The 11,857-nt window shown below is 43.9% G+C and overlaps 3 protein-coding genes across 10 annotated transcripts; 1 reads left to right on the forward strand and 2 right to left on the reverse strand.

Moving 5' to 3' along the window:
• Nucleotides 1-2,265, forward strand: LOC124462523 (zinc finger MYM-type protein 1-like). Of its 2 annotated transcripts, XM_047014134.1 has the most exons (3): nt 1-160; nt 434-712; nt 940-2,265. In XM_047014134.1, exons 2-3 carry the CDS (start codon nt 445-447, stop codon nt 2,217-2,219), a joined length of 1,548 nt encoding a protein of 515 aa, XP_046870090.1. In that variant the 5' UTR covers nt 1-160; nt 434-444; the 3' UTR covers nt 2,220-2,265. The 2 variants fall into 2 exon arrangements, with proteins under 2 accessions (XP_046870090.1, XP_046870097.1); XM_047014141.1 differs by lacking the exon at nt 434-712.
• Nucleotides 2,266-3,298: 1,033 nt separating this feature from the next.
• On the reverse strand, nt 3,299-7,268 carry asmt2 (acetylserotonin O-methyltransferase 2). 3 transcript variants are annotated; one of them, XM_047015154.1, is made up of 10 exons: nt 7,012-7,268; nt 6,530-6,621; nt 6,257-6,431; nt 5,798-5,927; nt 5,631-5,699; nt 5,062-5,180; nt 4,659-4,796; nt 4,400-4,522; nt 3,759-3,966; nt 3,299-3,626 (listed from the first exon to the last, which is right to left on the reverse strand). In XM_047015154.1, the coding sequence occupies exons 2-10, from the start codon at nt 6,608-6,610 to the stop codon at nt 3,482-3,484; spliced, it is 1,188 nt and encodes a 395-aa protein (XP_046871110.1). In that variant the 5' UTR covers nt 6,611-6,621; nt 7,012-7,268; the 3' UTR covers nt 3,299-3,481. The 3 variants fall into 3 exon arrangements, with proteins under 3 accessions (XP_046871110.1, XP_046871103.1, XP_046871118.1); XM_047015147.1 differs by having other exon boundaries at nt 6,530-6,660; XM_047015162.1 differs by having other exon boundaries at nt 3,299-3,966; nt 6,530-6,660.
• Nucleotides 7,269-7,550: 282 nt separating this feature from the next.
• Nucleotides 7,551-11,370, reverse strand: pgrmc2 (progesterone receptor membrane component 2). Of its 5 annotated transcripts, none has more exons than XR_006955936.1 (4): nt 10,984-11,359; nt 9,783-9,938; nt 8,460-9,687; nt 7,551-8,395 (listed from the first exon to the last, which is right to left on the reverse strand). XR_006955936.1 is itself a non-coding variant. In XM_047018235.1 (3 exons), exons 1-3 carry the CDS (start codon nt 11,324-11,326, stop codon nt 9,590-9,592), a joined length of 597 nt encoding a protein of 198 aa, XP_046874191.1. In that variant the 5' UTR covers nt 11,327-11,370; the 3' UTR covers nt 7,551-9,589. The 5 variants fall into 5 exon arrangements, 1 of the variants encoding a protein (XP_046874191.1); XR_006955935.1 differs by having other exon boundaries at nt 7,551-8,427; XR_006955934.1 differs by having other exon boundaries at nt 7,551-8,142; nt 8,300-9,687.
• Between the last annotated feature and the right edge of the window lie 487 nt (nt 11,371-11,857).

The raw sequence follows: 11,857 nt of genomic DNA on the forward strand, positions 1-11,857 counted from the left end.
TCGACAGTGGCAACGCGGAACACTAATGGAACCCACACATTTTCTAGAGGGACTGCTTTAGGCAGAACACAACACACCATCTGCAAGTTTTTTCTATTCAGAAGTTATAAGAAATTCTGCGCGAATATTATAGTTAAAGCACAACGAAGGAAATATAGAGGTGAGTAAAATTGTTCATTTGTTGTATTTGTATTAAATGCATAACAGAAGTGTAACGTTAGATCAGCGAATCTTGACCTGTCCGTTTGTTACTTTTTGGCAGTATGAAAAAGGATAAAACATGTTTCAGACTCATGGTGTTGTGTTTTACATAACCACACTCAGTAAACGCATTGTTTGTAACGGTAAACAACATAAAGGGTAGTACCTAGCAAGTCCGTTGTGTTCAGTAAATGAATTAATAAGCTTAATCGCCATTTATTTTGTTCTTTAGATCTCACCAAAATGAAGAGAAAGAAGGACATCATGTCCTTCTTCCAAAGAAAAGACAGTGAGACAGAGCCAAATGGTTCAGGTGTGGAGAGAGCAAGAGAGAGCAGAGAGCGTGCAGAGAGAGAGCAGGAAGACTTGTCTGATGGAGTGACTGAGAGTGAAGGTACAGTAGAGCAGGAAAGTGAGACAGATGGAGAGACTGAGGCTGAGGGGGACATAGAGGCTGAGAGTGAGATACCAATAGAGGAGCCACGTACGTCCACAAGCAGTGGACCATCAGGTTTGTGATGTTGAGTAAATCTCTGGTTACTTGTAAAGCAGGGCAAGTAGTCCGTTAACATGGTGTATGGAAATGAGTTGGTTTGTAATTGAAATTAATTCGTATTTAACATGCTATTGGGCTTGTAATATAGATAACAAATGGATTTCAGAAGTTGTCCGATGTCAATGGTATATCAAAAATTTCCCAAATAGATACTTTTAATTATACACTTTTTTCTTTGGCAGATATTGGCAAATCCCAGGAGGAACCACTGGTGCAGCCAATGATGAACATATACCCAAGAACTCTGATGGGGGACTCTGATGTAAATACCCTAAACAAGGAACACAACAAACAGGTTCAAGAAAATCGGGACTATATTAAAACAATAGGAGAAGTACTACTACTTACAGCCACACAAAACATTGCACAAAGAGGACACGATGAGCCTTCAGAGTCAGATAATAAAGGGAACTTCATGGCCATTCTAGAAACAATAGCTAAGCATGACACAACTGTGAAAAAAAGGTTGACTTCCATTCCTAATGCAACATATACAAGCAAAGGGATTCAGAATGAGGTTCTGAGTTGTTTGGCAGACATGGTTCGAACACAAATTATAGAAGAAGTGAAAGATAGTGAGGTCTTTAGCATAATGGTAGACGAAACGAAAGACGTAAAAAAAAAGGAGCAGATATCTCTAGTCATCAGGTACTATTTCAGTGGAGCTGTCCATGAGAGCTTTCTCCACTTTGAATCGGCTGATCGACTAGATGCAGCAGGGCTTACTGACAGAATCATAAACATATTAGAAAGTAATGGTCTTGAATACAAAAACAACCTAGTAGGCCAAGCATATGACGGTGCTTCAGTTATGAGTGGCAAGCATTCATGTGTCCAGGCACGCATTAAAGAACAAGCAAAGCATGCCTTTTACATCCACAGCAGTGCACAATGTTCAAACTTAGTTTTAGTGGAGACTGTCAAAGGAGTCCCTGAGGTAGGACAGTTCTTCTCCTTACTAGAAAGACTATATGTCTTCACATCTGGGTCATATGTGCATCAAAAATGGCTTAGCATACAAAAAGAGATGTACCCAGGTGCACCTCGAGAGCTTCAGATACTAAGTGACCCACGCTGGGCATGTCGATATATGACTCTACATACAATTATTGATAGATTGCCTGCCATTAAGCGAGTCCTGCAAGACATAGTCCAAGAACACAATAGTGACGGGTCTGTTGAGGCACGAGGTCTGCTTGCACAGATGGATTTACAATTCATTGTGTGCCTTGTAACACTCCATAAAGTGTTTGGAGAAGCAACATTTGTATCCGATATGCTACAGTCTCCATCACTTGACCCGTCAAAGGCTGTTGGGTTAGTTGAAGCCTTAGTTCAAACTTTAAATGACTACAGGGATGAGTCATTTTTTGATGACCTATGGAATGAAGTGTCGAACACAGCTCAACAATGTGATACTGCTACACACCCCTGCAAAACGACCAAAAAAGCTACGCTCTAAATTTAATGGAGACAGTGTAGTCAGTACAGTGGGTCAGATGTCAGATTCAGAACGAGAAAAGGGCAGTTTTCGTACAACCCTTTTCTACCCTGTTTTAGATCATATGCTCATTGAGCTTAACAGAAGGTTCTCTAGCAAAAACTGTGACATAATGAATGGCATCCAAACTCTAAACCCTACAAGTGATGTGTTTCTCAAAGAGAAGTCCCTGTTGCCATTTGCTAGAATGTATGAATCAAATATTCAGGACTTGGGGCATGAACTACATAATTTTAAAAGAGTTTTAGAAAGGAAAATACAGAGTGGCATGCAGAGACCCTCCAGTGTAGTAGAGCTGACATTAGTCATCGAGCCTTACAAAGAAGTTTTCTTTGAGCTCTTTAAACTGTGCAAGATAGCTGTTTCAATCCCTGTTAGCACTGCTTCTTGTGAACGGAGTTTTTCTGCACTAAAGCTGGTGAAAACGTATCTCAGGTCCACAATGTCAGATGACAGATTAAGAAATGTGGGTGTGTTAAGTATCGAGTCAAGGAGGGCAAAGGCCTTGAATCTAGATGAATTTGCTGATCTTTTTGCAAAAAAACACAAAAACCGTACAATACAGTTGCTGTGACTGATATGTAATGCAAATGTGCATTTAAGTTATGCAAATAAATGGTTGAATGATAATAAACATTGTCTTTTGTCTGTTAATGCGTGCAATGCAGTGAAGAAAATGGTATGACAGCAATAACGTCTAATGTAACTGGCCCCTCTAACAGTACAACTGGCCCCCCATTTCAAATGGCCTAGAACCCCCACCGCTGGGCACACAATTTTACTCCCGGTCTTGGTGGGGGTAGTCTTCATAAAATCATTGGGAAGACAAATCAAGTACAGTCATTGTTTCTGAAAATGGCAGACAGCTGGTACTATTACAAGTTTAAAGGATAATTGTTAAAAGACGTAACGCTTAAATGTGCTGTAAACCAAGATTAAAATAAAACAAGGGACGCCTTCTCAATGTGGATGTTCAATCTAGAGGTCAGCACCACACATTGGACACTGGCTAGGTTTACAGATGAACACAACCGAAATCATTTTGTGAGACAAAGATTTTAATAGAAACTACTTGATTAAACCTACATTAATATGAATAGTATTCATTAAGGATACAGATATACTGTAATTATTTGTGAGTTAATGGATATGATCTTATGTTATTCACAATTATGATTGAAGCAATGCTGAATCTCAGGTAGATATCAGAAACAGTGATATGGTTACTGTGAAACACAAATAGGAAATGTATCTAAATGTCCAAGATCACCAGTGTCGTTACGAGATGTAGACACCAACATTTGCCTCCCGGACATCTGAAAGGAACACGCTGGATCACGGAGGGGCAAGAGAGGTCTGTGGAGGGAGCTGTCACCATAGGAACCAGCACAGAGAAGCAAGGTCATGCAGACACCAAACTGCTTTTCACAAACAAGTTATCTGACCCAGGTAGCTTTACCACACTGCTCCATGACTCCTGTCTAATCTGGAGAGGCTCACTTGATGGCCAGGATAGCGTCGTAGGACTTCCCGGTCCGGCAGACCTGGACACTGTGGAAGCCGGCGGCGGTCAGCATGCGTGAGTACTGGGAGGGAGGGTGTTCTTTGCCCTCGGTCTGCACCAGCATGTTGAGGGAGAAGATCTGGGCCATGACAGGACCGCGTCTGTTCTCAAACAGCAGAGCCTCCACCAGGAGAACTCCCCCACCTACACGAGGAACAACATTTACATTTGATCCACTCAGCAGTCACTTCTATTCAAAGCAGAACATACAAATAGCGCCTATAGAAACTACAGCAGAAAATCTGAAGTGCAGAGTTCTAACAGTGTATTTCGATGGTCAGAGTCAAAGAACGGTCTGTATTTACCCCTCTGGCCCCTCACATGGATTGGCAAACACTGAGTTTTTCTAAATGCCCCCATTCAACAGTTGATTACACAATGTTGATAAAGGTGCCACCCCAGAGTAACTGCTGGTTCCTTTTGGCCCAGAGGACCAGGCCGGGCTAACAGCACACACCTGGCTGACAGCAGGACCAGGCTGGGCTAACAGCACACACCTGGGTGGCAGCAGGACCAGGCTGGGCTAACAGCACACACCTGGGAGGCAGCAGGACCAGGCTGGGCTAACAGCACACACCTGGGTGACAGCAGGCGTGGATCTTCCTCAGCAGCTGCTCACACTTCTCCTCCTTCCAGTCGTGGAGGATCCTCGCCAGGATGTACAAATCAGCCCCTGGGATCTCCCCGTCAAAGAAGTCTCCTGCACACGGAACAGAGAACACGTCACCATACCAAACAGAGCACGTCGCAGCGGCACACGTCATAAACATGCTAGAACAGCACTTGCACGACTGGAGAGGCGACGTCGTGATAGGATTCAATGGATTGATGCTCACCCTCCTGGAAGAGGATGGTGTCCCCTTCTTCAGAGAAGTGCTCCCTGGCCATGTGGATGACCTTGGGCAGGTCCAGCACTGTGACCAAGGAGGAGGGGTAGGCCCGGGCCAGCTCACGAGCTAATGCTCCCGAACAACCTGGACGCACAACATCTCAAACTGGATTTTTTTTATTGTTATTGATCATCGTATGTATTAATGTCCATTAGCATGGACACCGCTGCAGTAATTTGCACTTAAATAGTAACCAGCCCTCTAAATATCCAATTTGTAAACTGAGATTCACCAACGTCAGTTGAAGTTATAGCTAGGTCCAAACACAGACCTACGTCAGAGCTCTGGAACATTTTACATTTGGAGGCGGGCAATATTTAAATTAATAATTGTGTTTTTAATTGTTCACCTCCGAGGTCGACCATTGTGGGAAAACTGGAAAGGTTGAACGCCGTCACAACGTCGTGTCCATCCAGGGACCACGTTGAGTTCATCAGACCCATGAATTTCAGCATCTCTTCGTCTGACCTGCAACCAAACCACAGGTCTGACCACCAATAGAACCACAGCAGAACCACAGGTCTGACCACCAATAGAACCACAGCAGAACCACAGGGCTGACCTGCAGCAGGACCCAGCAGCAGAACCACCGAAGGGACAGATAGGAAGCACTGGTGTGTGGTGTTCAGTCACAGCTCTAGTTTCTGGAGCACAAAGCAATCCTATGTAAGACGAGAAGAGGAAACAAAGAAAGCGCTCGAGGCATGTTGTGAAATGGGGCGTTTGCTGACTTGGTCACAGGACCGAGAGAAAAGATGGCATCAAGTGTTTTAGGAGAGGTATTAGTGCCCTTCCTGAATAGGATGGGAACACTCTCCATACATGGACAACACTCAAACCCAACATGTACAGTCACGATCCTGGCACATCTACTTAAGAGTATGTGTGACTCTTTGCATTGGATACATGCATATTCACCTGTAAATGGTTTGGAAGATGTCCTCCGCTGAAAGGCCAAACGTCTTTTGGTTTTGGTTCTTCCCTTCCCTGTATGATCAAATTGAACCATCAACCGTAGCCTGACGTTGTATATTGGAAGCAATAGCGAATGTCGCGAAGGCTCACTGCTGCAGCCTTCACCCTACCTCACGGCATCTGCTAGGTGGTTCCAGAGTGGGTAGATGGTTTGAGACTGATACAGGATCATGTCGTGAAGAGATTTGGCACTGCCCTTGGCGAGGTACAGGTTTGCTACATCAGTGCTACTGTAGAAAACTAACAACAAAAAACGTGACTCTTAAACAATTATTCAAGAGACTTTCAAACTGGCAACAGGACTAGGGCTGAGAGTGTCCAGATATATAGAACAAGACTAGGTCTGATGTCATTAAGCAGATACTTATAAAAACCAATGTACAGGTGCTTGAACCTACGACCTCTTGATTTACCGTCAAATGCTCTACCAGTAAGCTACACCCATCCTTAGGCACTACCACTGAGCTATACCCATTCCCATGAGCTATTACCATCCCCATGCTCTAACATTGACCCATCCCCACGAGCTACACCCATCCCCATGTCACTCTTAGTGATATGGACTTCACCTGTTCCCTCTACTGTCTCCACCTCCAGGATCTCAATGCCCACCAGCACATCCAGGAGCCTCTCCACTCCGTCCACGCTGGTGCCCAGCTCCCGCGCCACCATCTCTGCACTCAGAGCCCTCTGGGACTGCAACAGCAGGTCGAACACCCCCAGCTCACATGCTGAGAATATCACCTAAATACAGGTGAATCTGGGTGTAATTGCTCAGAAACACTTGAAAAACTTGGGACAGATTTCACACCATATAGTTAAAGGAAAGGCGGGCCAAATACCTTAGAGATTCTGAAGCCGTTGAAAAACTCCAAAAGTTTAAAAGGATAGTCGAGTTCACTCTGGGACAGATGCTCAGCCATGGTCTTCCCTTCTACCAGGATTAAATTGTGACCATGTATCACACACTAAGCTGCAAGGCAAATACGGTTGTAGTTTGACATTATTTCATCCATTCCAGTATGGATGACGGTGCATCTCATACAATCTTCAAATGGGAAGGGGATTGTGCTCTAAACAAGGAAAGATTTCACGCGAGTCGAGCTATTCTTACATGCTGAAAGGTCCGGTCATCTCGAACAACAAAAAAACTTGATAAACATTTACGTGTTCCCTGTGAAACGAATGTTGAACTGTGACGCCTGTCATTATGTAATACATATAGGCTACTAATTAATTGCACTACGATTCAGTAACATACAAAAAATAATGAGTGGCGTTGGATGATGCCAGCCGGTTTCGAGCTGGACCACATAAGCCTCACCTTTAACGATGCAGTCACCTACAAAGCGGTCCTGAAAACAAGGAATGCCGAGCTGTTACGTAAATCGCTGACCCCAAAGTTGTTGATTCACAAACGCTACGGCCTGCGGGCTCGCAATCTGTTATCAAACCATCTCACTGGAGATGAAACTTGTTTTTTAAAGTGTACTTGATTCCTCTTAATAATTATTGATCTTAAAATATTTTTTGCCTGGCCTCAGCACACGACCACGCAACTGACAAAAGGCAGTTCTGCTACGGGCCTGCAAACAATACTGGGGGCGCTACTGAGCATGATCATGGTTATCTACGGGGGGACGGGGACACTGTCGGCTGAGAGTTGATGAAATGTCCTTGAATGGACATTTTCGTGAAACATTTTATCCAGGAACTATCCATTTTGTTTCGATATGTTGTATGTAGGTTTATATAGAGCACTTTGTGTCACCTCACCAAGACCATCCCCATTTTCACAAATGTTTGCTTTGTCATCATCATTACATTGCACAGTTATTTTTCCAGATATGACATGATAACAGATTATTAACCAAATCAGTTTATTATGCATGAACAAATCCCTTCCTGTCTCTGGCGCGTGAACACACACCCAACATTTACCGTAAATACATGACATGGCGGGAATGCAGCATAGCTCACAATTGTTGCACATGCTTTAATAAAATGATAGATATATTTACAAGATAAGCAACTGTTCTTACCAAATAGGAACCTATCCAAACCCCATCCCACCCGCAGCACTTTTAACGTTCTTTTCAAAATTCACCCACATTTAAAAAGAACTTCAGTAAAGAAACCATGGAAAGGAAAAGCATAAACCACTGGGGCTTCTGGCCAATACAACACAGCATGGAGTTCACCAACTACATAAATATGGCAGTAACACTGAGTACTTTGTACGCTCTATATACAGGGTTGTCATGGGGAATATGCCAGCCTGTGATTGGACTGATGAAAGCGTGCCTTCTAGTCTGCTAAGCCTCTTCCTAGTCTGCAAAGCCGCTTCTAGTCTGCAGACCTAGTCTGCAAAGCCGCTTCTAGTCTGCAGACCTTGTCTGGAAACCCTCTTCTAGTCTGCAGACCTTGTCTGGAAACCCTCTTCTAGTCTGCAGACCTAGTCTGGAAACCCTCTTCTAGTCTGCAGACCTAATCTGGAAACCCTCTTCTAGTCTGCAGACCTAGTCTGGAAACCTTCTTCTCGTCTGCAGACCTAGTCTGGAAACCCTCTTGTCTGCAGACCTTGTCTGGAAACCCTCTTCTAGTATGCAGACCTAGTCTGGAAACCCTCTTCTAGTCTGCAGACCTAGTCTGGAAACCCTCTTCTAGTCTGCAGACCTTGTCTGGAAACCCTCTTCTAGTCTGCAGACCTTGTCTGGAAACCCTCTTCTAGTCTGCAGACCTTGTCTGGAAACCCTCTTCTAGTCTGCAGACCTTGTCTGGGAAGCCTCTTCACCAACACTTCCATGAAACAAAATCATGAAGGGATGGTTATCCAACCTCTTGCCTCATTTTGACTGGTCAGGATTTAAGTTGTATAAAACAAACAAAATAAGGCACAATTAATACTTTGACCATGTTGGGGGGGATCTACAGACTTGGAGCTGACTTGAGAGGCATGTAAACAGCTGATTGATTAAAACTGTCATTTGACCTTCCCTTTGTTTGCCCAATCAACTGGTCTGCAGTTATTCAAAATATATTTTTATGGCAATGACCTTTAAACCCTCCCAGCCTCCCCACTGTGCTAGCCCACACATACAATCACATGGTGACAAACAGAGATAACTAGTAGTGCATACACTACAACCAGAGATAACTAGTAGTGCATACACTACAACCAGAGATAACTAGTAGTGCACACACTACAACCAGAGATAACTAGTAGTGCACACACTACAACCAGAGATAACTAGTAGTGCACACACTACAGACACAACAGGAAAAGGTGACTCCCCTCCAGGACCTCTGGTTAGGGCACTGCACTGCCTTTCCAAGTGGGAAACATTTACATTTTATTCTTCTTTCACACACAAAAAAAGAAAAAGAATTCCAATAGGCAAACGATTAATTGATTGATTGATAAGCTCCCAAATCGAATGCTAAAGCATTTGAGGTGAAGGGTGTGTCAGAACGAAACCAGTTCCCGATCTCACGCCTCGACCAATGTATTCTGACTGTCAAGACCCACACGCGCCACCCATCACTGTGAAAACCATAATGGTTGCTTCACATTAATACAACTGTGACATCCCCAGAAGAAAAGAAAAAAACGGTAAAATGGTTTTGTCTTTGTTTTCCTTTTTCAATATACGTTAAGCTCAAATCCCAGACGTGTTATTGTCATTAAAATCCCCCATTAACAGTTTGTCATGATCTTTTTCTGTTGGTGGTAATCTGAAAGATGGAGGTCTACAGTAGGCACCAGGGCCTGGAGAGACAGTCTGTCCAGAACAGCTGCGGATCCTGACAGGGATAGGGTGAGGCAGGAGGGGAGGCCCGGGGAGGCCTGGGGAGGCTGTTGCAGCTGTTTGGGTCCTGGCTCTGGTAGGCAGGCGCTCAGCTCAGTCATGTTTCAGGTGGTCCTTGATGTCCTCCTCATCGGTGTACTCAGACGGCTCGTCCCCCGGCTTCAGCAGCCGCCCCACATAATCATACTTCTCTGCAGGAATACATTGAAATGAAGAGCAAGTTAATATCATGGTCGATTACTGAGCTATAAACTGACAATATACACGAATGAAATGAGGCACTCACCCATGAACTGCATCTCCCACTCTCTGACACTCTCCATCTGAACTGCGTTAAGGTCAGACAGATCATCATACTCGTCCCTAAGAGCATCTTTCTCAAGGCAGAAAGTCGCCAGCCCTCTGGATGAGTCCCGGCCAGCGAAGATCCCATAAGGGCCGTCTGCAGAAACAGCCAACAACAACAAAAACTCAGCACACAGCCTCTCAAACTGAGGTCTGTTGACAGCATTATCAGTATTTTGAACTTCACAAGTGCACACTAATGCATCATCTGATGTGCATGTGAGAATACGTAGCCTTGGGAAGGTCTAGCAGCCTGACAAGGAAAGTATGAAGGCTAGGCCTTATTGTATAAGGATCAATTGCATATTTAGCCCCTACGTTTTAAATGCTTTGAATATAACTTCCTTATTTTCCAGTTTGACTGGTTGGTTGGCATACGTGACGCTAGCCACTATGCCATATGGTTCGCACTTCTAGGCACTGTAGCAAAAACACTTTACAACTACAAGTCCCCTGTACTGCTGACAGTGTACAACCCTAACGAGTCTACAACTTAACTTCACATTTCTGCTGAACGCTAGTTTCGCTAAACTGATCCTGTCATGTATATGTCAACATCGGTTCTTCCGGCAACCTAGCAGTAACATTCGCCAAACGTCAAGAAGCTAGCCAACAATTAGCTAGCTAGTAGTGTGAACAATTATATAACGTAGGCGGTACACCTAGATGACAAGGTTTCTTCCAAGAGATCAAATTAGCTAGACATCGCATTATATTGCAACTGGTTCCCTCATCTGAAGATTAAACCATAGATGAGAACTTCGGAAATAGCTAATGTTAGCTAGCTATTAAGCAGCAAGCAGCGGATCTCGTCATAAGGATGACACACAGCTAGCACCGTTTCCAGCAAGCCACGTAGAGTAGCAGTTTTATTTCACATGGGTAAGTTAGGCTGGTAGCTCGCTGTGGTGCTAGCAAAGTAGCTAGCTAATCCAACCAGCAAACCCACTAATACTACCATGATGCGACATGCCCATAAATTCGAAATGGATGTCATCATGATTAGCCTCATTTAGCTCGCGCTTTAGCTTCTAGCTACAGCCAGCTAGCTTTTATAGCGCCCAAATACCCGTTGTCTCCGTGTAGTTTACAGCTGCATCTACAATTGAAATGTATCCACTCTCCTACGACCGCGCCCTTACCTCGTCCATAAAACTTTTTGCCGGTGGTAACATCAAAGACTTTCATATTCACTGCCATCAAGATTCGGGGGTTCTGAAGTCCATCGTATTCACTTAGTTGTTCCAAAGTGAAATCACGTCTTCTCATCTTGGGAAGAGAAGAGGCCTCGCTTGCCTGGGCCGCGTCAGCACCGATTCGTCTACCCCATCGCCGATAAACTACATAACAGACCGCAACTATTATAACTAAAATACTGACATTCAACAACATCGCTCCAAGACTGAGTCCTTCCGACTCATCTGTTGTCCCTTGCCCGCCACTTGTGTCAACTGGTCCACTCGAACTGTCCCCATCGTCCGCCATACTGCACGAAAGCACCTACCCACAAGAATAAGCCCGCCTACTCTGGGCTTCTTATCAAATATGATTGGCCTGCGTCAATATATTTGTCATTCCATTTTGGGAGCAGTGTTTTTTATATAGGCTCTGCCCTGCTGACAAAAACAGGATCCGACGATTTCCAAACAATAGACCATTTGATGAGTGTACACACATCTGTTGGTGTGTTATATGTATGATGCTATATGATGGCAATCATATAGAAACTTTTTTTAACATTTTGTTTGAAGATCAAAATGGAAATCCAATTGATTGTGAAATTACTATCAATTTTGTGCTATAACAATATACTGTTTTTGGTTATTTCCTTGCCATTCTAACAGTCACGGTCTGACAAACTTCCAGTCCACGCTATCTGGTCTTGTGCGTTACGTAAGATCTCACTACATCAGACAAACACAAGTCATTCATAAAGAGTTTGCTTATTAAAAGTAGCATTGAAGTTCATTTTGAACTTTTATTTTAACTTAGACATTTGCAACTGTTTTAGAACAG

This window comes from Hypomesus transpacificus, chromosome 3 (genome assembly GCF_021917145.1).
Source record: "Hypomesus transpacificus isolate Combined female chromosome 3, fHypTra1, whole genome shotgun sequence".
Classification (NCBI taxonomy): domain Eukaryota; kingdom Metazoa; phylum Chordata; class Actinopteri; order Osmeriformes; family Osmeridae; genus Hypomesus; species Hypomesus transpacificus.

Excerpts from the sequence above, each read along its gene's own strand:
- pgrmc2 (XM_047018235.1), bottom strand. The coding sequence starts at position 11,326 with ATGGCGGACGATGGGGACAGTTCGAGTGGACCAGTTGACACAAGTGGC. Across the intron at positions 9,939-10,983 it reads CAAAAAGTTTTATGGACGAG|ACGGCCCTTATGGGATCTTC; the intron begins GTAAGGGCGCGG and ends CTGTTTCTGCAG. Across the intron at positions 9,688-9,782 it reads GTGGGAGATGCAGTTCATGG|AGAAGTATGATTATGTGGGG; the intron begins GTGAGTGCCTCA and ends GTATTCCTGCAG.
- asmt2 (XM_047015154.1), bottom strand. The coding sequence starts at position 6,610 with ATGGCTGAGCATCTGTCCCAGAGTGAACTCGACTATCCTTTTAAACTT. Across the intron at positions 5,700-5,797 it reads CACCTAGCAGATGCCGTGAG|GGAAGGGAAGAACCAAAACC; the intron begins GTAGGGTGAAGG and ends TTGATCATACAG. Across the intron at positions 4,523-4,658 it reads CACCATCCTCTTCCAGGAGG|GAGACTTCTTTGACGGGGAG; the intron begins GTGAGCATCAAT and ends TTCCGTGTGCAG.
- LOC124462523 (XM_047014134.1), top strand. The coding sequence starts at position 445 with ATGAAGAGAAAGAAGGACATCATGTCCTTCTTCCAAAGAAAAGACAGT. Across the intron at positions 713-939 it reads CACAAGCAGTGGACCATCAG|ATATTGGCAAATCCCAGGAG; the intron begins GTTTGTGATGTT and ends TTTCTTTGGCAG.